The 26393-nt window shown below is 47.4% G+C and overlaps 1 protein-coding gene across 7 annotated transcripts in view; it reads right to left on the bottom strand.

Moving 5' to 3' along the window:
- RAD51B (RAD51 paralog B) overlaps positions 1 to 26393 on the bottom strand; it is a 775981-nt gene that overhangs the window by 97767 nt on the left and 651821 nt on the right. The window contains exons 11-13 of one of the 7 annotated variants that reach the window (XR_012090986.1): positions 23846 to 23950; positions 8153 to 8230; positions 2343 to 5113 (exon numbers count right to left, since the gene is read on the bottom strand). The exons of 2 other annotated variants lie outside the window; for them this stretch is intronic. Coding sequence is in view for 2 of the 5 variants with exons in the window: in XM_073011102.1 (XP_072867203.1) it covers positions 17018 to 17163 (146 nt within the window). In the remaining 3 variants the exon portion in view is untranslated. Of the gene's footprint in view, positions 1 to 2342; positions 5114 to 8152; positions 8231 to 16091; positions 17164 to 17761; positions 23951 to 26393 lie in introns of those variants that run through there. 4 more of the 7 variants (XR_012090988.1, XR_012090987.1, XM_073011102.1 and 1 more) reach the window with 4 other exon arrangements.

Below are 26393 nucleotides of genomic sequence, written 5' to 3'. Positions count from 1 at the left end.
TCAGGATATAGAGGGCTCTGATGGTTTAGGAAATCATAGTACTTTGAGCGTATATGTCCTATGTCACTACCCCAGTTGCCCATTAAGGATTCTTCTGGGTTCCAACTGCATGTTGAAAAAATACTGCATTGTGCTTGGCAGGAAAGGGCATTGGTTTTTGTTTGTTTGTTTTGCTGTAAAATTGGGTCCAAACCCCAGCTCTTGAATTTACTAACCAGCTCTGTTTTCACACTACCTGTCCCCGTCTAAACCACTCCCTCAGGCAGGTGCAAAACAAGTCGAAAGCAGAGTTAAGCTCCTTATGAACTTTCTGTTTTACATCTAGGCAAAGAAACTTTTTCTCTTCTCCTTTTCTTCTCTTTTTCTTTCTGCCTTAAAAGACCCTCTCTTCCAGCTCAGTGGGATGAAGTCAACAAGGTCTTCGCTTTACAAAATCATGCCTGATTGTGAAAGCTCCTGATAATGTCTAGACAAATCTGAAGGAGAAATGCTGTGCTGGGCAATCTAATATGGAAAACTGACTCTGGGATTTCCCTGGCTCCACTGGCCCCACCATTGGTGCAAATGATGGTGACTTTCTCCACGTTGTACATACATCTGGGCATTTGCTCATGCTGTCTTGGGTCAAAGTCTCAAGTTGGAAAATGGGTTCATCCTGAGATCTAAGGCAGAACCAGTTGTGTTGTCAGTGGGTAGCTGAGACCCCAAAATTCCCACCTCTTTTTCCTGTCATGAAGTTTCTATCTCAAGGGAAAACAGCTGTCCATTCTTAGGCCAACTGGGACTGAAGCCAGCTGTTCCTTCCAGATGCCAAGAGTCAGATGCACACCCACTCTTTTCTCCTATTCCCTCAGGCTGAAGTCTCAAACTCTACTGAATTTATTAATAACCTTAGGGACTTGCTAAAAAGCATTTCCCCAGGCTCTACCTCCAGAGACTCTGATTCAGTTAATTCAGGTTGGCCAGGAAATCTGCATGTTAAATAACAACCCTCCTGCCCCACCTCATTTCTGATCTCTAGGAAATTCCTATGTAATTGGTCTGAGAATCATACTTTGAGTGACAGTAGCTACAGTGGAGGCATTGGTGTGCCGGTAAATGTTTAACAACTGGCTCTGGAGGTGGAAAAGCCTGGTTTGTAGCTTGCTGATTTCTGTGGTACAAATATTCCCACCTTGGTCAACTCAAGCTACAAATAGGACATCATGATTGTGAAGTTGGGAAAAGGTTTGTGCAATCAGTTCTGATAAGCCCATAGTAACTGATTTCAGCATGCCCACTGGGTGGAAGTGGCCTCCAAATGCTGGTTCCTAGGCTCTGGCATAGAAGGGCCACTGTTCGGTCTAGAATGTCACATCCCCTAATTTTTTCCCCTAAATCCTTCGTTTTTTGAACGGTTTGTTTTGGTTACCGGCTCTCAGAGACCTTGAGGGGTTCCAAACCAGAGAGCAAGGAAGGGGAAGAGAAGGAGCTCCAGGAAAGAAAATGCAATTAGTGTAGGATGTTGGCCTCAGCTACACTGCTAACCTTGTTCAACCCAGCTTTCAGCAGGGAAGGGGTTTCAAACACCTGTCCCTGCCTTCATTTGATAAGCTTTCTGGTCAACTCACATTAACCTGATCCTGCTGACCTGGAGAAGGATGAAAAGGCTGAGTGCCGGGGACCTGAGGGGATGAAAGGGGATGGGGGGGCGCCTGGGGGGGGCTCATATGACCCGGGGTCACCATCGGCTTAAGGCTTTCCCTTTGTCTCCCTGCTCTGGCCCCATGTTTGAAGGTTCTGGTGATTTCCTCCCGCCCCCGACTAGGCGAACAGATGTGGAAAGATCTCCAGTTCCCAGGGCTCAGGACACAACTGCCTGTTGTTTCCCGCCTGCAGACCAGGGCCTGTAGTCACAGGCAGAACAGCTACGCAATCACTCGCCAAAGAGCTGAGCCCAGTCAGGTGTGGGGCGCAAGCCTACTCTGCCTTTTGGGAGTGAGAGGATGTGTAAGCCTAACTGAACAAGAATGGAAAACAACTGTGTCCCCACCCTGTCTTGCTCTAAGTCCACTCTGTAGGAATTCAGAGGCACTTTAGCAGAGGCAATGACTTGAGCTCTTCCACGGCAGTACAGTGCTCACAGGTGCCACGGCCATTTGAACAAACGCGGCCTTCGGGGGCCGGCTGCTTCTCTTGTCCCATGCTGCAGGCACTGCCAATGTGAGAACTTTGCCCACTTCTACACTGGAGTTGAGGGAACCCTGCTGCTCTAAAAAGGATGTTTTCCTCAGCCCCCTGAGCTTTCAGGGCTCACTGGATCAAGGCGGTAGAAGAGTTACAGAGGAAGGGGTGCAAGTGTTAGCTTCCTTATGTATCTTATTTATTCAACACTGACAGTTTCAGAAATGGCTTAGAGCCTAGCTTCCTCACCACCATCCATATACCTTTGACAAGTGAGATAAATAAAACCATAAAAAATCCCCCTTAAATAAAACACCTGTCTCATATCTAGTCCAGCTACAAGAATAAGCTGATACCTAATGATATGTTTTCTAGTTTATGCAATAAATGGTGATTACAATTTTGCCCAAAGACTTGGTACATATATGTCTTAGCATGTAGCACATTTACCTGTAAATGCTACAAGTAGTAGAATGGCAGCCATCTCCCTAAAGCACCGATTCTCCAAGTGAGGTCTGCAGTCCCCTGGGATCCCTGAGACCCTATTAGGGTGTCTGCAAGCTGAAAACTATTTTCATAATAATACCAAGATGTTATTTGCCTTCTTCACTGTGTTGACATCTGGGTAAAATTGCTGGCGCTGAACTACGCTGGCAATCATGGTATTCTTCACTGCTACAAACTTACAGGTGGAAAATAATGCCAGTTTCACTGAAGAATGTCCTAAATTAGACATTAAAAATTATTTATTTTATAAAATCTTGCCCAAAAGTGTATCCTTCCTTCCCTTCCCCCCTCTCCCTTCCCTTCCCTTCTCTTTGTGTGATGACTTGGAAACAAAGTATCAAGCATTTCCAGTGCATCCCAAAGTATGCCAGTCATCTGGAGGAAAAGCACTTGTGTGAGTGTCCTGAGTTGTGATCTGCACTAGCCACTTTCATGGAACACAATGTTTACTCAAAAGGACCAAGTAACCATGGTTATTCAGATTTGGTTATTTGACAGGCATTTTCTCAAAAATGAAAAAACTGAGCTCATCACTTCAAGAAAGAAAATAACTGACAGTATTTTCTGCCAAAATAGAAGTATAAAGCAAAAATTAGAATTTTTTAAAACCTGTATCTGCCATAGTGAACTTAACACCTTCCCAACACTTATAGAGGTTTTTGATGAGATCAGTGATGATATTAACAAATAAGAACTTTTAGTTTTCATCATGAAATGCATCGAACTTAAAAAATCCGCATGACTTAGTGAAGCAATATTTTCCAAATGACCCATGCATATTATTACAAAATCATACATGAGCAAAAGATCTATTCAGAGTACAAGCCAGACAACTGAATTTTAACATAACTGAGCACAAAAAGTTCATTGATACAGTTTCAGATTCCACATTGCAACTAACCTTTGTAATCTACTATTGGCTGAGTTTTGGTATAATGTCAAACAAGAATATTCACAATTATCTGAAAAGACTATTAAAATATTCCTCCCTTTTCCAACAAAATATCTATGTGAGGCTGGGTTTCCTTCGCATACTTCAAGCAAAACAACATTATCACAGCTGATTGAATGCAGAAGCTGATATGAGAATCCAGCTGTCTTCTATTAAGTCAGACAGTCAAGAGATTTGCAAAAATGTAAAACACTGTCACTCTTCTCACGTGGGTTTTTTAAAAAAAGTTATTTTTATAATAAAATGTTGTTATTTTTAACATTTAAATGGATTAATGAATATATGCATTTTAATAAATTACTAAATGTTAATTTATTCATTAACAATGAATATGTATTAAATGAACAAATATTATTTTTGGTTTTAGTTTTTAATATGGTAAATTATTTAATTATCTATTGCTGTATAGCAAAGTACCCTGAAACCTAGTGGCTTAAAACAACAAGAATCACTTGTTATCTCTGGTTGCTGTGGTTCAGGCATTCAGGAGTGGCTTGGCTAGGCAGTTCTGGCTAGGCAGCCTCTCAGGAGGTCGCAGTCATCTGAAGGCTTAACTGGGGCTGGAGGATCTGCCATCAAGATAGCTCATTTATAAGTCAGGCCAGTGTTGCTGGCTGTGGACAGGAGGCCTTGGTTCCTTCCTCTCCATGTAGGTCTTCCCCTGGGGTACTCAAAACACAGGAATCGCTTTTCTCCAGAGTGAACAATAGAGGCCAAGTGGGAACAAGTAGTCCCTTTTATAACCTAGCCCCTGAAATCACCTACCATCGCTTCTGCCATTTTCTACCTGTCACATAGACTAGCTCTGATTCAATTTGGGAAGAGACTACACAAGGGCATGAATACTAGGAGGTAAGATTTTTGGAGGCTATTCTAGAAGCTGGCTACCACAGGATCTATCAATAGATACAACCCACATAAACCAAGGCTCCTCAAGATCATCAGTCAACAACTGTTAAGCATATAAAGGAGTACTTATAGCCAAAATATTTTAAAGTTTCCAGCCTAAAGAAATGGGTCCAGCTTCCTGGCCGGGCGTGGTGGCTCATGCCTGTAATCCCAGCACTTTGGGAGACCGAGGTGGGCAGATCTCCTGAGGTTGGGAGATCGAGATCAGTCTGGCCAACATGGTGAAACACTGTCTCTAATAAAAATACAAAAAATTAGCCGGGCATGATGGCAGGCGCCTGTGGTCCCAGCTACTCGGGAGGCTGAGGCAGGAGAATGGCGTGAACCCGGGAGGCAGAGCTTGCAGTGAGCCGAGATCGCACCACACTGCACTCCAGCCTGGGCAACAGAGTGAGATTCCATCTTAAAAAAAAGAAAGAAAGAAAGAAAGAAAGAAAGAAAGAAAGAAAGAAAGAAAGAAAGAGAGAGGTCCAGCTGGGTGGCTCATACCTGTAATCCCATCACTTCGGAAGGCGGAGGTGGGATGATCACTTGAGGCCAGGAGTTTGAGACAAGCCTGGGCAACATAGCAAGACCCCATCTCTAAAAGAAAAGAAAAAAAATAGCCAGGTATGGTGGTGCACACCTGTAGTCCTAGCTACTTGAGAGGCTGAGGCTGAAAGATTGCTTAATCCCAGGAGGTGGAGGCTACAGTTAATTGTGATTGCACCACTGCACTCTAGCCTGGATGACAGAGGGAGGAAGACCCTGTCTCTCTAAAAAAAACAAAAGAAAGAAAGGAAGAAAAGAAATTATTGGTCCATATGTCTGAAATGTCTTCGCTGTCTATCTTTGTCCTCTTGTTCATAGTTATACCATCATTTAGGCAACTTCTTGCTCACTTACCCTCCACAAGCTTGGACACAGGTCCTTCTAGCTGTTTCTTCTGAACTTGACTTTACTGGAGACTCCATTATGAGTTTTAACACTCCCCATAACCTTTGTGTGATTTGTACATAGAAAATACCCCCAAAATTACAAATAAATTATTAAACTAAAGGAAAGGTTAGTAAGATTGCTGGGCATAAAATTAATATTTGAAAATAAATTATATTTCAGTAAGATACACAAATGGCCAATAAGCACGTAAGAAATGTCTTTAGTATCACCTGCTCTCTGCAGCTCCCAGCCGCACCTCCCCAGGAACAGAAGTTTTCCGGGCTAGGTCAGGCCCTCCCCTTACCGCTTTATAGAAGACAGGGAAGAAAATCACTCACTGTATGTAATTTTATTTAAGAGAGTGCAAGAATGTCGTGTTTGAGCCTTTCACTCTTTTTTCTTTGTATTTCTTTTCGAAAATGAAAGAAAACAGCCAGTGAGATAGGATCTCAGGTCTAGAATTCCTAGCAGGTAATTTGGGAGTTGAAAACAAATCTCCCCTGAAATGCATTAAGCAGGTGAAGGGGATTCCAGTTTCAACCCTTAAACCACACCTTATCCTGGCCTGGCAAATAACTTCCTCCCAGCCTCAGGCAAATCCCAACTTCCACCGCCAAATGCCTGCAGTTAATAAACGTTTAAACAACAACAAAAACCCCAAGTGGAAAATGGAAAACTGATTGGAGGCTGAGACACTAGAAGGGTTGCTTGGGAGCCCCTCTCTGAGAGCCCTGCCCACAGGAGGAACGTTTAGCCAGGGAAGCTGGGGCCTGGAGCTGGGGAACCCAAGGCATGCTGTCTTTCAGAGCAGAGCAGGGTAAATATCCGACTTGAGTCAAATGATTATTTTTCTTGATCAGATTTGTCCACTCGTTTCATTAGAACTCCATACCACAAGCCATGGTCAAACCCTTCAGAATGGCCAAAATCTCCAGATTGCATTATTGGGCCACAGTAGGTCCTGCTTCTTGCTAAGTGCTGCAAGACTGGAGTTTCCAAGCTCTGGTCTAGATAAGTCAGCTGAGGGTTGGTAAGGAAGTTCTCATGGGTCCAGAGAGAACGGAGAAAAACAAGGATCATGTTATGCTGTGGGAATGTCCTCCGCGGTACTTTTTATTCCCATTTTACATATCAGAAAACAGAGGCTCAGAGAGGTTGAATGACTTGCCACGTAGCTAGTCGGTAGCAGAGCGAGGATGGAGATTCACATGATCAATCATAGTGACTACCATTTGCTGAGCACCTGGAGTGAGACCGGCAGAGCACCCTGTGCTTTGTGCCTGTTAACTTGTTCAGTTCTCATGGATCGCTTCCTTTTTAAAGAAGTGAAACTGTTCAACAGAGCTTCCTGCCACGAGGGAAACCTTCTACATCTCGCTGTCCAATAGGTAGCCACAAGCCCCATGTTGCTATTGAGCCCTTGAAATATGGTAAGTGAAACTGAGGAACCAAATTTTTAAATTTTATTTCACTTAAATTGCTTTAAATGTAAATAGCCACGTGGCTGGCAGCTACTCCACTGACCAGTACAGCTCTAGGAGGTTCAGTAGCTTTTCCAAAAGCCAGCGGAGTAATGAGGTGAGGGTTGTGTTTTGGGGTTGATTGAGCCCCAAATCCATGTGTTTCCCCTTTTCTCTCTGCACCCCTGTGAGGTGGCCTGCCTTTTCCAAAGTAAAAGACACTGGGAAGGAAACTGACCAGACAGTATACAATCAGCCAAAAATAAAGCTGGACCCCCTAAATATGGGGTTTGTATTTGAGTCTGCTTCTTCCGAATGTGTCTGGAAGCCCCCACGGGTGGCAAAACAACCCAGCTGGGGGCTTCAGACCCTGCACCAGTAACTTCCAGAGCTCACCATGGTCCATTTGGCTGAGGGTTCTATGACTCACAGGTTCCAACCCTACAATTTAAACAGCAGCATTTCCTTTTTCTGGGCTTAACACTAATTGGTAGAGGTAGTGAGCTCCCAGGCCCAGCCTCACCCTGTCGAGACATGTAGCTCTCAAAAGTTCCCACTGGAAGCACCACCCATGAGGTGCAGCTACCATTGCCATGTGTCTGAATGCCAATGTTTAACCCAAGCTGGCCCATTGTTGTTCCACAAGCCTCTCTATAGCCTCTGAATGTTCATCTTTGCTGCATCACTCCCCTCCAAAACCTCCAAGGACATCCTGTGAGGCTCAGAACAAAATCCGAAGTCACCACTTCCATGGCTGGCCCCTGCCCACTGCTCTGACCTAATGTACTATAGTTGTCCCCTTTGTTTGCTCTACTCCAGTCCCTGGCTTCCTTACTGTTCCCCAAACACATCACACTTGTCCCTGTCCCAGGCCTTGCTATTCCTTCTGCTTGAAATGTTCTTTCTGGGTTGAACATTGCTTACTCTCTCTTCATCCAATCTCTGCTCAAATGTCACCTCTTCAGAGAGGTCTTCTTGACCCCACTGTGTGTAAAATAGTGCACCCCTCACTGCCATCTCTTACCCGGCTTACGTTTTTTCAAGGCATTGATCACTAGCATGTATGTTTGTTGGTTTGTTTGCTTATTGTCACCCATACTAAGATGCAAACAAGGTAAGAAGGAATAGTGTCCTTTTTTTTTTAACCTTGTATCTCCAGTTTCTAGAAGAGAGTGTGCCACATGGGTACTCACTGAATATTTGTTGAGGGAATAAATGAATGCATGGATGCATGACTGCTCACCTAGAGCGTGGCGGCCAGGGCAGAGGTGGGCTCAGGCTGTCTCACTCCACACAGACTCACACTTCCACGATTTGGATGCTGAACCATGAGAAACAAAGAGATTCACTGGTTTAATTTCTTTTGCCCTGGGAAAGTTAAAGATCACAGATAATCCAGAACTCAGTGCCAAGTTCTCTGATTTATAATCGAGGAATTATCCACACAGAGGTAAACAAGAGCAAAGGACTGACAAGCAAACTGTAGGAGGAGAATGATGAGAAACAGACGGAGAGACCCATGCAAGCTGCAGCCTCCAGCTAGCCTGGGTTCCCGCCAGCCCTCACTCAAATTTGGATCCAGAGAATCTCTGCTGATGTTCACTTCCAGATTCCTTTGGGCCACACTGCCAGGTGGCTGTTGGGAGCGGGGGTCACTGCAAGTGGGGGCAGCCTAGGCAAGTCACCCCTTTACCTGATATTTCCCACTCATCTGAAAGGCACACCCAAAAAGGCAGGCGTTTCCCAAACATGCCCCAGGCTCACAAAAGTCACCAGACTTTCCCCAGACCTAGATTTTTGGGGAAAAACTCCTTTCCTCCCTTAATGTAGTCCACAGAAATGTATCTCTTTTATTCCACTTCTAAAAACTTCAAAGAAACAAAATTAGCAGTGCCTACAAGCATCTGACACATAGGAGGTAGTAAAAACTGAATGAATGAATGAACGACAATATCAACCCAAAAGGGGAACAGTGGCCTTGTGAAGAATGGGATAGTCAAGAAAATCCTGGACTCCCTCTGCCCCCTAGATCACTTTGGATATGCCCTGAGGCCTCAGTTTCCTTATCTGTAAAATGAAAGCCTGGTCTAGCTGAACTCCAATTTCCCTCCCAGCTCTGACACCCTCTAATTCTCTGAACACGCCTTCACAGCTTCTTTATTGTAGACTAGTTCTTACATGTGTCCTGCTGAGAGCAAGGTCTGCTGGTCTGGCCTTGTTTTTAAGCAGCAGAGGTTATTTAATAGCAATTCTCCCAGAATTTTTGTCATGTTTTCCATGAAAGAAGGTTCTGGAAGGTAGCCATCATCAAAATAGGAAGTAAAGCCAGGTTAGTGTTCCACTTATCAGATAATACTGGCTTAACCAAAATTCCTGTCACCCCCTATGGTGATTCTGGGAGCTTGACCAGATTTCAGAGGTTTCATATTCAAAGCAGTGAGAAATCATCTCTGAGGCTTGTGGGATTTGGTACCTGTTTCCCTTCTTTCCATGTCTCAGGGCTGTGGGTGCCAAGTGAAGGCTCCAGTAACCCTTCCAGCCTCAGAGGAGCGCTCTGTCCTGTTGGCCATGGGAATGCCCGTGCTGACCCGGATTGCTCCTCTGTCCACATCAGCATTTCACTTTATGCTGCCTATAAATCTGACCATTTCTTCCACTCCTAGAGGTGTCCCAAAGTACTAGTCCAGCAGAATTCAGACTCCTCTACCTTTCCCAACTCTACTCACAGCCTCAAGTCACCAGGAAGAGAAAGAGCACCTGACTGAGAGTGGGACCAGGATTCCAGACCGGCTTTAGATGAGCATCTCTCTGGGCCTCAGTGTCCTTGGATGGGAGGGAGGTGGAGACTGGGTGTGGCTGCTTGTCCTGTCTCTTCCAGGTTGATGATTTTCCCTAGCCCAGAGCCGGAGCTGGCCCTTTTCCCCCAAGGAAGCCACGGTTTGTATGTTATGTAGCAGCTACAAATGCAGGGTCTTTTTTTTTCCTTTTCTTTTTAATGATCCTAGGTACTCTAGGAAGAGGCAAACATTTTTATGATCCCAGGAACCAAACAACATATGAAAATCATGGCAACCATCAGCCCAATAAAACCCATGGCAAAAGCCAACAAATTCTCAAACAGGACCCTGGGAATTTAAAGCTCTCAGAAGCCTTAAGTGGCTCAGGCCTTGCTGAAGGCCTTGGGACGGCAGCTGATGGCTGATGAAAGGATTTTAACGCGCCACTGAAATTCTCTTTTCCAAAATAACCACTTTGAAACCTGTTAATTACAGACACACAACCAGCCAGAGCCCCCCAACAGGACCCAGGGCTTCTACCAGGGAGAGCCGGGTTCCAGAGGCTGGCCGCTGCCTTGGCGCTCCATTCGCTTTGTGTTGGGTGACTTCGCTTCAGGAAGAGAATCCAAAGTAATGAAAACCACATGGCCACTCCCCCGCCCCCAGCCTCCTACGCTACCTCCCTTCCCTGGAGACAGAGGCCGGCTCAGTCTAATTTGGTCCAGTGTTTTTGTTTCCTAAAATCTGTCTTGGGCCCTGGACCATTAATAGGTTGCAGCTGATTTTAATCTACATGAATCAGAGACCTCGCTTCTTCAGTTTTAAGAAGATTACAAATTGTGTGTCCCACAAACTCAGAATGGAGGGAAAAGGCCCTGGATGGGGAGTGGCAGTGTGGGAGACAGACCCTGGAAGGCACAGAAACTGCTCCCCACTCAGCAGTGGGCTTGAAGGAACCTGGGATCACTCAAAGCTGGGGGAGTGGGGCTAGCAGGAGGTGAGGGTCTTGCAGCTGTGACTCAGTGGCAAGAACACAGAACCTGGTCCTGTGTAAACAGAGCTAAAACCAAGGCACAGGACTAGCAGAGGCCTCTACTCACCTATCTTCAACAAATTAATTTCCCAAGTGCTTGCTGGGCACCCCCCATAAGCTAAAGCAGGGGTAAGCAAACCATGGCTGACTGGTCAAATCCGGCCTGCAGCCCGATGTAAATAAAGTCCTCTGGAACAAGGCCATGTCTATTTGTTTATGTATTGTCCATGGCTGCCTCGCAGTTGTGGTAGAGACCCTGTGGCCTGCAAGGCCAAAAATAGTCACTCTCTGCCCCTTTACAGTAAACGTTTGCCGACTCCTGAGCTAGAGAACTATCCTAAATCTTGCTAGGCAAGAATTCCACTTACAAGCCTGTTAACAAGGAATGGATTTAGGATTTACTCCATTCCCACCCCACACCAAAGTCTAGGTTCCTTCCTTCCAAACATCATTCTTCAGGAAAGTATCTTCGTGCTTATTTAAGCAATGACAATAAGAAGGAATGCCCATGACCATGCCACTCAGTGAAGGTTCCAAGGTCTTGCCCTGACAATCCGACACTCCTGTTTCACAGATAAAACACAGTCACTGAGATAAAGCAACTCACTGAAGTTTACTTAGGGAATAGCACGGCTAGGAAGAGCTGGGCCTCTGAGTCACAGCATGGTCCTCTGTCTGTGGGATGATCGTAATGAAGGGAGCTGGGGAGCTTTCACATGGCAATGCTCCCTTACGTGTGCCACACCACCACTTGACAAGGCAGTGAAGGGCTCAGGGTAGTGTGCCTTCGTTTTCAAGGTGAAAAACATAGCACTCTCAGGGAGTGGGAATGAGAATCAGATGGGCCAGACTACACTCACCTCTTGAAAATCATGTTTATCCAGGCCCAGTGGCTGGTGAGCCCAGGCCCTCTGGCCCTAGCCGGGCCCTCACTCCATCAGGACCCAGGGCCCCCTATTTTCCCAGTGTGCCTCTAAGACAGCTCTTGCCTTCAGGCGCTTCTAGGCTAGCAGGGCAGAGACAGGAAGGGGAGGATTGTGATTGTGTGGCAGGCACAGTGATGGAGAGGCACATGTGGTACTTCAGGAGGACAAAGCAAGGTCACCTTGCCCTTCCCTAAAAGCAAACCCCTTTGTAGGGAACCCTGGGTGAAGGGCCTCCAATGGAAATGCTATTCACTAGAAATGTAAGCGGGCATCCTTCCAAGGCTTTCAGGGGCGAAATAAGTGTTGGGATCATTCTGGGTACAGGCAGGGAAGCCAGAGAAACTGGTACCCTCCCAGAGATGAGACTGGCAGGTAAACTGATGACACCAAGGAAGTTGCTGCCCTGGAGCAGTAGGAATTCTCCCCATGGGAACCATTTCCTGCAGCACCAGGCCTGGGTGGGGAGACCCTTCCAGCCAAGGTAGGACGTCACTCCAGGCTGCAATCTCATTGGTCTGGAAGCCCATGAAGGGCTGGTTACGTCTGGGCCTTGAACAGAATCATAGACCAGCAGGGTGCCACACTGGCTCGCATAGAATGTTGACTCTGCAAAGGTCTCTAGCTAACAGGAGCTGAAACTTCCTACAAAGGATAGCAAGTGGCCTGTACCTCACTGTCTCTGTTTCCATTGCTGTCCCCAAGTCCACTTTCCTTGGTAAGCTTCTCCTTGAACTTTAGGCAGCACCTCAAAGCAGTTTCAGAATTCACCGAGGAGCCACGGGTCCCAGTCTTTAGAGTCCTGCTATTGTTCAGGGGTCTCCAAGTGACTAGTGGTTGTGAACTGCCAGAGGGTGGCAGAGGACTCCAACCGAGCAGACCAAGTATAAAGCAAACTTCCATCACCATCAACAACCGGAGCCCTGCACTGGACCAGAACAAAGCCTGGGAAACAACCCCATTAGCATCTTTGGGTCCCCTCATCATGGGGACTCTGCTCAGAAATAGTCTTCAGCAGGGTTAAGCCCTTGGCCAGATGGAGAAATAGCACGGCACCTCTGGCTTCTGCTTCCCAGGGAGCCTCCAGTGGATCCCCTGGCACCCTCTGCTTCTGACGGCACAAAGGTTGTGGGTGTAAACCTCAAAGCTCTGTTTTGTCTAGACTTGGTTTCCGGGTGGGTTCAGGCTCTCTGCTCCATGGAACCCAACAGCCAGGAGATTTCTGCCACTGCTTCCTTGGGTCGAGACTGGCGGAAGAGCAGGGGCTCAGGACTATGACATGAATGTGAACCGTGGACCGAAGTGGGTGTTCGGGACAGCTGATTGGACAAGGTCCTGAGCTATGCTGAGGAGTGACGCTGGCACTTTGGTCATGCAGTGGAATGGAATATTCCATGGTTAATTAGCAGTCACTGAGTTAATTAGCAGTCACTGAGTGTCTATCGTGAGCTGGTCACCACTTGGATGAACGAACTGGCAAGTAGACTCGGAGGAGGTCACGTGCCCAGGAGTTTGTTTACAGAGTTCGGTTTCTTCCCATATTGAGGTGTGCAGAATGTTCGCTTACAGGTGTGTGATCACGGGGTGGGTCAAACTCCTCAGCTTTCCTATGGAATGCCAGTCCCAGGACCCTCTGCAATCTGAAGCCCTCACACAAAGAACACAGTATTTATGTCAAACTCTACCCTTCTGTGCTACCAAACAAAGCTGAGCCAGAATAAAGCAAAGTGAAAAAGCTCATAAACACTTCCTGGGGCTGGGCTCACAAACTAAAGCTCAAAGCAGAACAAGCCAGATGCATTTCAAATCCATAAACACACATGAGGACACCCGAGCTGCCACTGGCCTGAGCAGACTGGGTGCTAAAACAGCACTGGAGCAACTGAAGGAGGGTGTCATTCTAAAATTAGAAGTCTGCTTTCTCTTCCCTCTGAACATATATGGGTGGAATTATGGATTAATGTTGAAAATTGATTTCCTTTGTACTTCAAGGGGACCTGGGCAGTGATGCCCACACTCCCTCCCGACCCTCTCCACCTACACACTCTCCCGCAATTCACCCCGGAGACCTAGAGCTTTTGCTACCGATCACATCTTGTGTCCTGTATAAACAAGGGCTGGTAACTAGTACAGGAAATGAACTTCACAAGCATTGACTGTGTACCCACCTGTGGTATGGGGAGTTGCCAAATTTTTTTCTAACTGAGAATGTTCACAGAATCTCGAAACTTTCTTTCAGCTTCCCCCTCTGCACACTTGAGTGTGGGCACCTGCCATGCGTGCACACATACCTAAGCACAGAATTTCCCTCAATTTTCCCCAAGACACATCAACAGTGAGATTTGCCCATACATACACGGGCACACAGCCGTTCCCAAAACTTCTCCTTTGTCTCCCCACCTGCCTTTCCATGTATAAACAAGAGTGCCTAGGCGTGCTGGTGCTGCCCCTCCCCGCCTCAGACACACGCAGAACTTTGTGCCCACTCAGCACGATCCAGCACACAGGAGCTGGGGAGCCAAGGATATTTATATCCCCACGTGTGCACCAGCGTGCACACACACATGCACGCGCACACACAGCCACATCCCAGCTGGCCCCAGCACAGCTGTGACAGGCCTGGGTCTGTTTGCCATTGTTTTCCTTCGCCTTTAACAGGCGTTCATGCAACAGAAAGGAGGTCATGAGAGGTTTCCACCCCGTTTTGTAGCATTTACCCCGAGCCTGAGTGTTGGAGAGGTGGCTTTTGAGAAGGAGCTATGGGTGGCAGTGTGGAAAGCAGAGACAAAGGCATTCCTTCCCATCTCCTGCCTGAGCTTCGCTCTCTAACGTGCACTGCTCTGGATTGTTCGGAGATTTCTTTATGTGTCGCCCTGTCTGAAACCTGGCTGGGAGGACGGAGGCTCAGCCAAAGAATTTCTGGAAGTTCTGTCTCAAGGTCCTGCTTTGTCATCTCTTATTACTACAATTGTTCTAGGCCAGGGCTGCCTGGGGGCACACTGTGTCCTGAAAGCCTGAGTGGCAGGCCCCAGCCACATAAGCAAAGACAAATTCAGGTAGAAACTGAAGGAGATAAAAATGGACCCCAAGTGGCCACTATCCCTCTAGGAATTTTGGCCCACGAGAAAAGCTGGTATAGACAGAATTCCCCACCTGACCCTCAGCAGCAGTGAATGTTCTAATGATTCCCTCAGCAGTACATATGCAAAGTGGATACTGTCTTTGCATTGACAATGATTGGTTAATCTGGCTGGGCGTGGTGGCTCACGCCTGTAATCCCAGCACTTTGGGAGACTGAGGCGGGCGGATCTCCTGAGGTTGGGAGTTCGAGACCAATCTGGCCAACATGGTGAAACCCCATCTCTATTAAAAATACAAAAAAATTAGCCAGGCATGGTGGTGCGTGCCTGTAATCCCAGCTACTAGGGAGGTTGAGGCAGGGGAATTGCTTGAACCAGGGAGCTAGAGGTTGCAGAGAGCCGAGTTCATGCCACTGCCCTCCAGCCTGGGTGACAGAGCGAGACTCTATCTCAGAAAAAAAAAAAAAAAAAAGATTGGCTAATCTACAAGCTCATTTGCTATTTCTAAGAGTCAGATGGGACTTCATGCATCTAAGACACTAACAAACCCAGAGTTCTTACTGTGTGGATCTGGACAGAAGGGCAACTGACAGATTTCTCACTGTGCCCCACTGAACTGTGCAAGGGACTGGCTAGAAATACATGTACTTCGTCTGTAGCCATTGCTTGCAAACTCTACCCCACTCACCTCTGTGGCGGAGTCCTTTCTTCAAATAAAATCTTACTAGAAAGCCCAGTGTACAAAACTGATGAAAACAGTCTCTCTCTGGTTACACGGATGAGTTAGCTGTGTGTGTGCGGGGATGGGGTATCTCCATCTGCTCCTGCTCCATCCTTGTGCTCCCCCATCTATACTTCAGGGTATCTCTGAAGGGTTCCTTGGATCCCAGGTTGAAAACCGTTATCACAATGCAGGCCCCTTCTTGTAACAGTGTTAAACTTTGTACCCAAGAAAACACGTAATGACAAAGAGCTGCTAGGAACTTGACAGCCTTTCAAATTTGCCTGAGTTTTACATATTATGGATTTCAGCTGCTGCCCATGTTTGGTGTGGTATTAAGAGTTATGGACCCCTTGCTGAAATGCCCTGGCCTTTTGCTGGTCTGCAGTTCACAAATTAGGAATAACTGTGCAGAAATTAAGAACAAGAAATGAGACTGGGGTCCCAGATGGAGCCACACCATCAAGTGTGGACACTGGGCTCCAGTGTCTAGTGAAGAAATTTGTGCTTAAATAGTATTTGGCAATGGAGAGCCATTAAAAAGCCATATGCGATTGCTACTATTAATTACTTTTTAAGTCAGGAAATGAATGATTGGAAATGAACTAGCAAAAAAAAAAAAAAAAAAAAGGATTACTCCCTTGCAGTTTAAGTTCCCTTTCCCATCTCTAGCTGTCTTAGCCTCTACATCCCAACCCCAGGGTCCACTGGGAGAGTTTCCCTCCCGAGCATCAAGGACGGGCCCAGCCCAGACACCTTTCTCCAGTCTTCATGATCAGAGGCACTGAATGTCTGCTGTGGCATTACGTAAAGTGAGTGGTCCAGCTCAGGCTTCGGCACCCTTGTGACTGTGAGCAAACTCATTGATGTACACAAATGAACACATGCCTAAATTAAAGAATGTATGTATGGGTGAACAAAGAGGGGATTTATATGGTGTGCAGGCCAAAATGGAGGCCTAATTCCTTGGTTCTGCCCACCTTCTTTCCTAGACCTTCAGACCCCCCTCCCCCTAAATACATCAATGAAGTCCTTGGTTTCAGCTGCGGAGTGAGGAAATACAACCGGAGGTGGCATGGAGTGCCGGTGTGGAGAGTCACTGCGCCCCGATCCAGCTCTGCACTCCGCTTGCCTTGGGGAGAATTGCTAAAGCTTCTGGTCCGGAATGTGTCCATGCCTAAAACGAAAGGTACTATTAACGTGCATCTACCAACTTCAGAAGGGGCCGTAGGGATGAAGATGTAATTAAAGCCTGTGAGCACTTTGTGCTTCTTGATGAAAGACAACAACACCAGCGTGAAGTTTTATTATCTACCGACTCTGTTTTTAAAATGGTTCCAATTCCTTTCCGTTTTTCCTTTTGGGGTCTGAATAAACTTTATTAGCTATTAATTTCAAAAAAGTCCTCCTTGTACCTCAGAGCAGGATTTTATTTAGCGCCTCAGAGAATTTCTTTCCATACCCCAGACCCTCAAAGGAATCCTCTTGGTCAGGGTGGAAGAGGCCTGTGTGTGTTCAGCTGCTGAGTTCAGTTCAATTTAATACATACTTAGGGAACATCTACTCACATCTTCTTAGCCCTGAGAGGCAGGGCAGGGCTGAAATGAGTAGGAAAGGTTGTGAACTTTGGAGCCAGGCTGCCTGAGGGTTGAATTCCAGCTGACACTTCCATAGGAGTCCTTGGAGAGCCTCTCCTCACCTCTCTGAATCTGTTTGTCACCTGTAAAATGGAGATAACCCCATTTATCTCCCAGGGTAAGGTAATAAAAAGATAGAAATCTAGTGAGTGGTGGGTAGACGGTTGGTGAAGCCTTGCTGCCTTCTTTCTAGCATCAGCCTCCAGAGGAGGGGGAAGGGAGATGCCTCTTCCTCAGCTCTGTTTCTCCTCCCTGAGGCCCTCTGTCTACTCCTAAAGGCTTGTCCATCCATTTTGGAAAGAATGTCAGCCGGTTAAACCAGTGCTTCTGAAATGTTCTCATGTCAATTTCCCCTGTGCTTCTGGGCAGCTCATTTCCTCCATACACACCCTCCTCCACCAAAATACCTGCACGGCCTCCCCATTGTTGCACACTCCACCCTCCCTTCAAACCCATTCCCAAGGAGGAGAGAAGAGCTTTCCTATTCTTTTGAGAGACCACGCAGTGGAAGTGGCTTTGCTTTGTTGTCTCCACTTCAGAAAAGATCAAACTGCAGTCTCCATGAAGTGTCAGTCCTCCAAAGGAGGCTTCAGGCCAGAGGGAGGAGCGGTGAGGCCAGGCAGGGTAGGCTGAGGCTGTCCCAGGGGGACCAGTCCAGGCAGAACCAACACAGCCTTCCAAGGTGTCCTCGCAGGGGCCCATATCACCCTGGATCTAGCCTGAAAGATGCCCCCTAGAATGTTCCCTGGCAGATATGGCTGTCCTGTCCGAGAGAACCACGAAAAAGGAGTTCACACAGGATCCTGTCCTTTTCTAAATGAGGATTCTTGTCTCCCGGGTCCCAGGGAGGAGAGCGGATGCAAGGGAGCCCTTGAATAGGCACCGCAGAGGCCAAGACACTTTAAATTAAGCTTCCAACGCTTAGAAGGGGCCATGGCTTCCCACAAATCCCCTGGTGCACGCAGCTTTGAGGCAGAGTGTTCAGTCCGTCTGTTCTTTTAGAAGTGCGCCTTGGAAACCAGGAGTTATTTGTTTCCGAAAGGTAGGCGCTCATCAGGTGGGTGGTCTTTGCATTTTTTGTGTGCTTTGATTCCCTCCCTTTTCTTTTCAGGACTATTGAGGGGTTTATTTTTCCCTCTCCCAGCAGTGCTCGGGGGTTTGGCTGCAATGTGCATCTGTGTTGGGTTTTCCCACAGGCCCCTGCAAAGTCAGCCCCGTTGCCTTCAGAAAGTCCCGGGCGGCCCGTGGGGGGAGTTGGAGCTGCAGCTGTGCGCCCCCTCCCTTCTGCAGCAGGCTTTGATCAGTTTTCGTGGGGGCTGAGTGCAGCCTGACCTCCCATCTCCAGCGTCTCTCAGGTGGAAAGTTCTGTTCAGCCTGTCTGTGGCTTCAAAGGCTCTCCCTCCTTCAGGCTGGGATGAGACTGATAATGGTTCTCATTTTGTTGTCGTGTGATCTCCCAGCAGCCCCCATCTTTCCATTGACAGGCTTTTTACTTATTTGGTTGGGCTGCTTTGGCCAAACTCAAACCACCTTTCTGGTTGAGGAAGCACATTGACGTCCTCTCCCATTGAGGCTCCTTTGATGGCTCAGACGTGGCCTTCCAGCCCAGACAAAGGTGACCAGGCTGCGGCAGCCAGGCACCTGGCGAATCAGCATCTGGGCGTTGGGCAGGGCAGATGTCCCTCCGTGAGGGCAGAGGACTGTGTGAGCCTACAAGTCTGTGAAGAGGAACACTCAGCCCCGCCTTTTCTACCTTTGAAGCCTAAGGCAAGTCGCTGCTTTCTGCTCTAGTTCCTTGCAGGAATCCAGCGGTGGTGGCCGATGTCACACCCCACCCCACGCCTGTGCCCGAACCTGGGCTGGACATAGGCAAGGCCAAAGCCCTGACATTGACAACATTTCCAAAGAACTTGAGCCACTCACTATCTGGAGAAGTGGGCACCAAGCCAGCTGAGCTTGGGGAGTTCCTGTTCTGGCCCATTATTTCCAACAGTTGTGGCCTTACAGCCTTAGTTCTCAGTCCAAAGGGTTAACAACAGCTACCTTAGCTGCTCCAGGGCCTACTTCCGGCTCCGGCCCCGGCCCCAAAGTGCCACCGACCCTGTGCTTGGGCCTTCCAGCCCCCCATGGTGTGTAAAAGGACAGGGCTGGACATTCAAGGTAGCTGTCAGTGAGTTTGCACAGGGGTTGCTGCCTCACCAAAGGTCCATGGGGCCTGGGCTGCAGCTCGTCGCTCCTCATGATGTGGATGGGGTTAGGCTGCACGTTGCCCTTTGGTTTCCTCATATTTAAAATAAGGGTGGCCAAGGGCAACAGGAGCGGTCAGGAGAGCATCCTTCTTCCTCAGTCTGATAGCACAGTCTCTTCCTTCCTTTTGATCATACTCAAAACAACTGCAATAGAACAATAAGTCTGGGAGGAGGCCAGAGGGGGATTTATTATGCTGTTGTGCTGTGGCACAGCCTTGCCTGACTTTATCTTGCACTGAGGTCTGCATGGGAGGAAATCTGCAGGCCTGTGGATTGTCTCTCTGAAACTGAACTCCCTCTAACCTGAAATCTGGGAGGGCAGGGGAGACGCTGCCATGCTGGCCACACCCCAGCATGAACCATGGCAAGAAGGAAACCAACCCAGATCTCCCAAAACTCTGAAAACATGACTGTGAGAGGCACGGGGACCCCCAACAGTCAGAGCCCACCTGGGTTTAGCCCTATAAGAGGGGACTCCAGAAACAGAGTTTGCCCCAGGACAGGAGCTCATCAGAGCTTTTCTTAATAGCCAGTGTCCTCTCTTCCCATTCCAGCAGGAGAGGAAGTTGTGTGGGGAGGTGCCCTCTGTTTGTGGCAAAGCAGGGAAAGCTCAGCAGTGGACTGTCAGCTTCTCACACCAGAGAGACCATGTGGCAGGGGGTTCTCCTCTTTTCCCGACAGGGCTGAGAGCCAAGAAAGGACCTCAGAGCCCTGGAGCTGAGAGAAAGTTGATTCGTCCCAGTTTTGACTTTATCTCCCCCTCAATGCAAATGTTTTGACATCCATCTGCTGGTAGCAGGACCCACCAGGTCATCTCAGCAACCTTCATCTCAATCAACCCATCACTCCAACCCTCACTGACAAAGAAACTCTAATGCCAGTGCTGCTATTAAAAGACATACATAAATAAATACATCCTTTCTCATCCGACAGCTGGGTGCTACAGGATGTGCCCGACTACCTCTTTGGGGCTTGAGCCTTTTGTAATGCTGTGGCTCAAGCACAGGCAAACCTGGGGTCAAGGTCTGGCTCCACCAGCATTTGCTAAATGACCTTGAGCAGATTACATGACCTCCCAGAGCCTCAGTTTCCTCATCTGTAAGATGGGGATGAGAATAGCAACCACATAGGATTGTTTTGAGGATTATATGAGATAATGTATGTGACTTATCTAACACATGTTAAGCATTCTATAGAGCGCAGTCATTATTATTGCCACTATTTCAAATAGATGTGAGGATCTGATAAAACCTCCCTGGTCCTTAGTAGTGTCCTCAGGTGAACCATGAGCCCCAATCTCTGCCATGAGAAGTTAACGTATGAGGAACGCAAGAGGAAAGAGACTCCACAGCACAATGTTTAGGAAAGTTCACCTCAGACCCCAGCAGCAAGTCCAGGGGCTGAACTCAGTTTTCTAGACAACCACATTCTCTCTCTCTCTCTCCAGTCATTTCATCTCTCTGGACGACCCCACTGCATTAGTTTTCTAGGGCTGCAGCAACAAAGTGTCACGAACAGAGTGGCCTAAAACCACAGAAATGTATTCTCTACAGTCCTGGCAGCCAGAAGCCCCACATCAAGGTGTCTGCAGGGCCAGGCTCCCTCTGAAGGCTCTCAGGGAGACCTCTTCCTCGCCTCTTCCAGCTTCCAGTGGCTCCAGGTGTGCCTTGGCTTGGGGCTGCCTAACTCCAGTCTCTGCCTCCATGGTCACACTGCCCCCTCCTCCTTGTGACTTTCCCCCTCTGTGTCTCTTATCGGGACCCTTGTCATTAGATTTAGGACCCACCTGGGTAGTCCAGGATGATCTCATCGCAACATCCTTAATTACCTCTGCAAAGACCCTTTGTACAAATCAGGCCATATTTACATGTTCTAGGGGTAGGGACATGGACGTATCTCTTTTGGAGCCACCATTTAACCTACTGCATCCACTAACCCTGCAAAATATCTCATTGGATTGTGACTAAAAAGTCAGGATAAGACCTCTCATCTGGGTGGGTGAGGGGCTCACTCCTCTCCATGGTAACATCACTGCTTCTCTGCGTAGCCTCAAGGAGGGGTCATGATCCACCACCTTCACGGAAAAATCTAGCTCTTCATTCTTTACTCATTGGCAGGGAGTGAAAACAAGTTCTTTCCACTTAGTGAGAAACAGGCACCTACTGCATCCAATGGGGGACTCAAGTCTGTGCTGAGTCCCAGGGCTTCCTGTTCTTAGTTGGATATGTTGGGATTTCAAAACCCACTGTGGGCTGGGCGCGGTGGCTCACGCCTGTAATCCCAGCCCTTTGGGAGGCCGAGGCAGATGGATCATGAGGTCAGGAGATCGAGACCATCCTGGCTAACATGGTGAAACCCCGTCTCTACTAAAAATACAAAAAATTAGCTGGGCGTGGTGGCGGGCGCCTGTAGTCCCAGCTACTCGGGAGGCTGAGGCAGGAGAATGGCGTGAACCCAGGAGGCAGAGCTTGCAGTGAGCCAAGATCGCACCACTGCACTCCAGCCTGGGTGACAGATCAAGGCTCTGTTTTAAAAAAACAAAAAACAAAAAAAAACCCATTGTGCTCCTTAGGCTTATGAGTGCAAAAACTCACATGTGATGAGCCCCCTTCTGGCAAAGCCCATCAGAAACATCATTCTCTCAGTGCTCAAAACCTTCACCTTCTCCTCTTCTTGCCAACCTCCAGAGGCCCCACACTCACTGAAAAGGGGGCATAACTCCTCTCTTTTCTCAAAGGCCTCCTCTGGCCTCACTCTCTGACCCCTGTTGTCTATTTCCTCCTTCAGCCCCTTATTCAACCATAAACATCCATGTCTCATAGGAAAGACATTGCCCAGGGGTTCCCAGTCCCCTGTCAGGAAGGCCTTTCCTCCAAAATTTGTGGACAGTTAAGCTATCAGACTGCAAGGGAAGACAGATCATAATACAATGTGTTTTTTGTTCTTCAATCAAATAATACTTGTATATAAATTTAGTATAGGTCTCAGCTCCTTCCAGGTGGCTTTAAGAAAAAAGCCAGTCTTATGCCCTTTCCCTCTGATGAGTCTAATTGCATGGGGCTCTGGTGGTGGCCCTGCTTTTTCCTTCAACAGTGTCTATGAATCACTTTGTGTTTGTAGGTTTCTTTTTAAAGGTGTTCCTCCTATTTCTGGCTCACAGATGTTGACAAGTAGCATGTGTAGAGTTCAGTCTGCACAAATCTGGGAGCTCTGAACACTAGATCATATATTCACAGAGTCCCCCACCACTGGAACCTGGCTAGGTGCAGGAAAGTCACCATAACCCTACAGTCCTGTGGAAAGGGTAGAGTAGTGGGGACTAACTGGAAAGAAGTGAAAATAAGACAAAGTAGCCAGTGGAATCTCCAGTCTGCCCCTTGCTTAGCTATGAAGAGTGCAGCAAGACGATGGGTGAAGCCCATTGCTTCTCTGAACGATCTTTCAGCTTGTCTGCTGAGGGTCCACTTTCTCTCCTTTCTCTGCCTGCATGTTTGTGCAAAATTTGTGTCTTCAAGTGGAGACTACGAGTTTTGTGTGCATGGAACAGAGCCCTCTAGAAGGGTCTTGTGCCACTTTAAAATGTGACTCCCAAAAAATCTGACCTGTGCTCCTATATTTGCTGATGGAAATACAAAATGGTTCAGCCATGTGGAGAACAGAATTGCAGTTCTTCAAAAAGTTAAACATAGAATCACCATATGACTAGTAAATCCACTCTTAGGTACATACCTTAAAAAAACTGAAAATAGGTATTCAAATAAATACATGTGTATGCAAGTTCATAGCAGCACAATATTCACAATAGTTGAAGGGTGGAACCAGCCCAAATGACCACTGATGGATGAATGAATGAGCAAAGTGCAGTATATCCTGACAATGGAGTATTATTCCGCCATAAAAAGGAATGAAGTACTGGTGCATGCTACACCATGGAGGAAGCTTGAAAACACACTAGTGAAAGAAGACAGACACAAAAGGTCACATACTATATGATTCCATTGATATGAAATATCCAGAATAGGTAAATCCATAGCGACACAGTAGGTTGGTGGGTTTCCAGGAGCTTGGAGGAGGGGAGATGGGAACGCTTGCATAGCGGTTATGGGTCTTGCTTTTGGGGTGATGAAAACATTTGGAAGTAGACAGAGATGCTGGTTGCACATCATGATATCTAGTTGCCACGGAATTGTTTACTTTAAAACGGTTAATTTCATCTTATATAAATTTCACCTCCATAAAAATGAAATGTTTTAGAAAGAGAAAGTTTGAAAAAAAAAAAACTGTGTGTTCCACGAACACAGCCCAACCCCTGCTCTCGTTCCCATTTCCCGTTCCCTTCCTGGTAGACCTGTGTGCCCATTGTCAGTGCCATGGTATCAAATCAGCTTGTGGTGCAGATTACTGTGAGCTTGTTCTTGATCCCACTTCTGAGACACATCCTCCAGAATTCCATGACTAAAGCTGAGTCTACACAGTAGCAACCAAATGTTTTACCAGACAACAATGGGTGTCTCACCACAAGACTCTTTCCCAATATTTTGTTTCTGTGGTGGTAAAGTGGATTTTTCTCAGCAAGATGAACAGGTTTGCACGTTTCTCTGTCTCTAGGAATTTCCACAGGCTGCAAGAAGAAAAAGAATACAAGTGTCAAGATACCTAGAAAAAGATGGAAGGCTTGCATAAAACCTACTGGGCTAAAACTGTTGTTTATTGAAGTTATGGGGAAAAAAGTTCATGTCCCCATTCTATTTGTTCCAACTTCATTTGAAGAGTTGAGAGAGAACCTGTAGTTTTGTGCTTCTAGAACAGAGAAGATTTGGAACTTCAAAGATAAAACTGCCCCTAGGGAGAACTGGGGACATGCAGATACCCTGCGTTAACCAGGGCAGAAAGTTGTAGTCTGTTGATGGAACTGTCATTCACTCAAGCACCTAAACCCTTGAAGTCATTCATGAGGGTGGAAATCAACTTCTTCCAAGCTCCTGTTAATGTTGATATTTTGACCTCCTCCTGTGACTCACGAATGTTCTTAATGGAATTCATTCATTCACTGCATATGGTCCTGCCATGTGCCAGAAGGCAATGGGCCAGGCCACTGGCTGGAGAAGACCCTGTCCCTGCCTTGCTGCATAAGCATCTCAGTGAAAAAGCCAGGCAGACACACCAGGAGCATCACAGCCATACGGCAAGTGCTCAGACAGAGGTATCAGGCCATGGGAGCACCAAGGAGTCACTGCCTCTGGGTCCTGTCAGAGTTGGGGACAGTGGAGTCCAGTGTTAAAGGAAGATGGTGACAGGAGACCAGCATTGCAGGCAAGTAAGCACCTCATCCACATTGGCCCAGAAGCATGGACACAGGTGGCATATCTGGGGAACACTGCTGCAGAGAGGAGATGAGGCTGTCAGGGAAAGTTGGGGCCAGGCTGGAAAGGGTCTTACATTTGACCCATTTTCTTCTGCTGACTTTTTCCTTTTCATAGGAACAACAGCCAAATATTTGTCATAAATCATTTTCCTTCATCCTGTCAGTAGCCCCCTTTTACCGATGAATACACTGAGGTTCAAAAAGGTTAAGTTTAATTCCAAAGAGGGATGCACATATCACCGGAACATATGAGAAACTGCTTGTCAATGACTGAGTGGTTACTGCTGGGGGAAGCCAGGATGGAAGGATGGGACCAAAAGGACAAAGGCGGCTTTAATTGCATCAGTAACATTTCATTTCTTAAGCTGGGTTTGGGTACACGGATGCTCTTTGTGCCCTTTGGTTTGTGTGAAATTTTCATAATGACTCTTAGAGCCACTGGACTTGTGTGTTAGGGCAGCATCTTGGCTTGAAAAGAGGCAGTGTCTGAGGCTGAGGGTCCCTTGAGAACACAGGGGCTGCCCTTCATATCCAAATGCTTGATGGGTTTTTCACTGTGGTTAAGGGGGTAAATCACTATTTATTCCACCTAGTCAAGGCCTCAGAGCTGACACTTCTACAGAAAAAGTAGGACAGACAGGTTTGGCCCTCCTGGTTCCCTTGGGCAGGAACTGAATGTTTCCCATCTAGGGGCATATGAGCAGAGAGGAAGGGGTCTGAGCCCCACAGTGTGTCCTCAGTTACTGCTTCTACGCGGCTTGGCTGCCCATGCTCCTAGTTCCTTTTCAAGTGCATTTCCCTTCGGGTTAACACTGTTTGCTTCCTCCGCTAGAGCATCCTGCCCCCTCCAGCGTAGCCCTGAGGAGACCCAGCCCCCTGCCTTCCTGGCATGCAGAGCTTAAAACAAGAGCTCTCTGCCATCGGACATCCTTACCATTTCCAGCTATTGAGTGTAATCAGGTGTGCCAGGATCTGATTTCAAAGCCGAAAGCAAAGGGGCTCGGAGGAATCCTCTCTCTCGATTGCGCCAGTGGAAGACAAAGGGGTCTGAACAAACAGGATGCGCTGAGAGCTATGGAGAGCACTCCCCAGCAAGTGGGGCGGGCAGGATGCAGGGTTGGAATAGTTGACCTGTAAGCCTGGGCGTTGGCATGTGAGGCAGTCATGCCCAAGAGAAGCAAGGCAGGGCATGAATAGATGCTGATTCATCTGACAGCCTCTCTGGATGGTTCCTGGGCCCAGGGAGTTATATCATCCCTGCCCGACTAGAAGATCCTGACTCTGGCCGTTCACCTTGCAGAGAATGCTGACATTTCTAGAAATCAGAGAAAACCCACCATGCCTTGTAGGGTGGATGAGTGGTACTCAGGAATCTACAAGCAAGTCAGAACTGATGAGTTGTGGAGGTGGAGAAGACCCACTGGTTGCACCTCAATGTCTGGGTCCTGATGGATCCACTTTTTTTCTGCCCCTGTTTCTATCTCTTACCCCATACTCTGCTTGCTAGGCTTGGGAACCTACATCTAGCAAACTCTCCCGATCATTAACTGGATAAACAGTTAAAAGCCATTCCAGAGAACACGACCCTTCTTGGGAGGCTATAGGCTGAGGGAAAATTTCAGTATTTCCTTTCTCCTTCCCATTGCCCCCATTTTTGTATGGCAGGAATCAGAGATGAAAACAAATGTTGTAACAAACC

This window comes from Chlorocebus sabaeus, chromosome 24 (assembly GCF_047675955.1).
Source record: "Chlorocebus sabaeus isolate Y175 chromosome 24, mChlSab1.0.hap1, whole genome shotgun sequence".
Lineage (NCBI taxonomy): Eukaryota > Metazoa > Chordata > Mammalia > Primates > Cercopithecidae > Chlorocebus > Chlorocebus sabaeus.
This window is presented reverse-complemented; position numbering and strand designations above follow the sequence as displayed.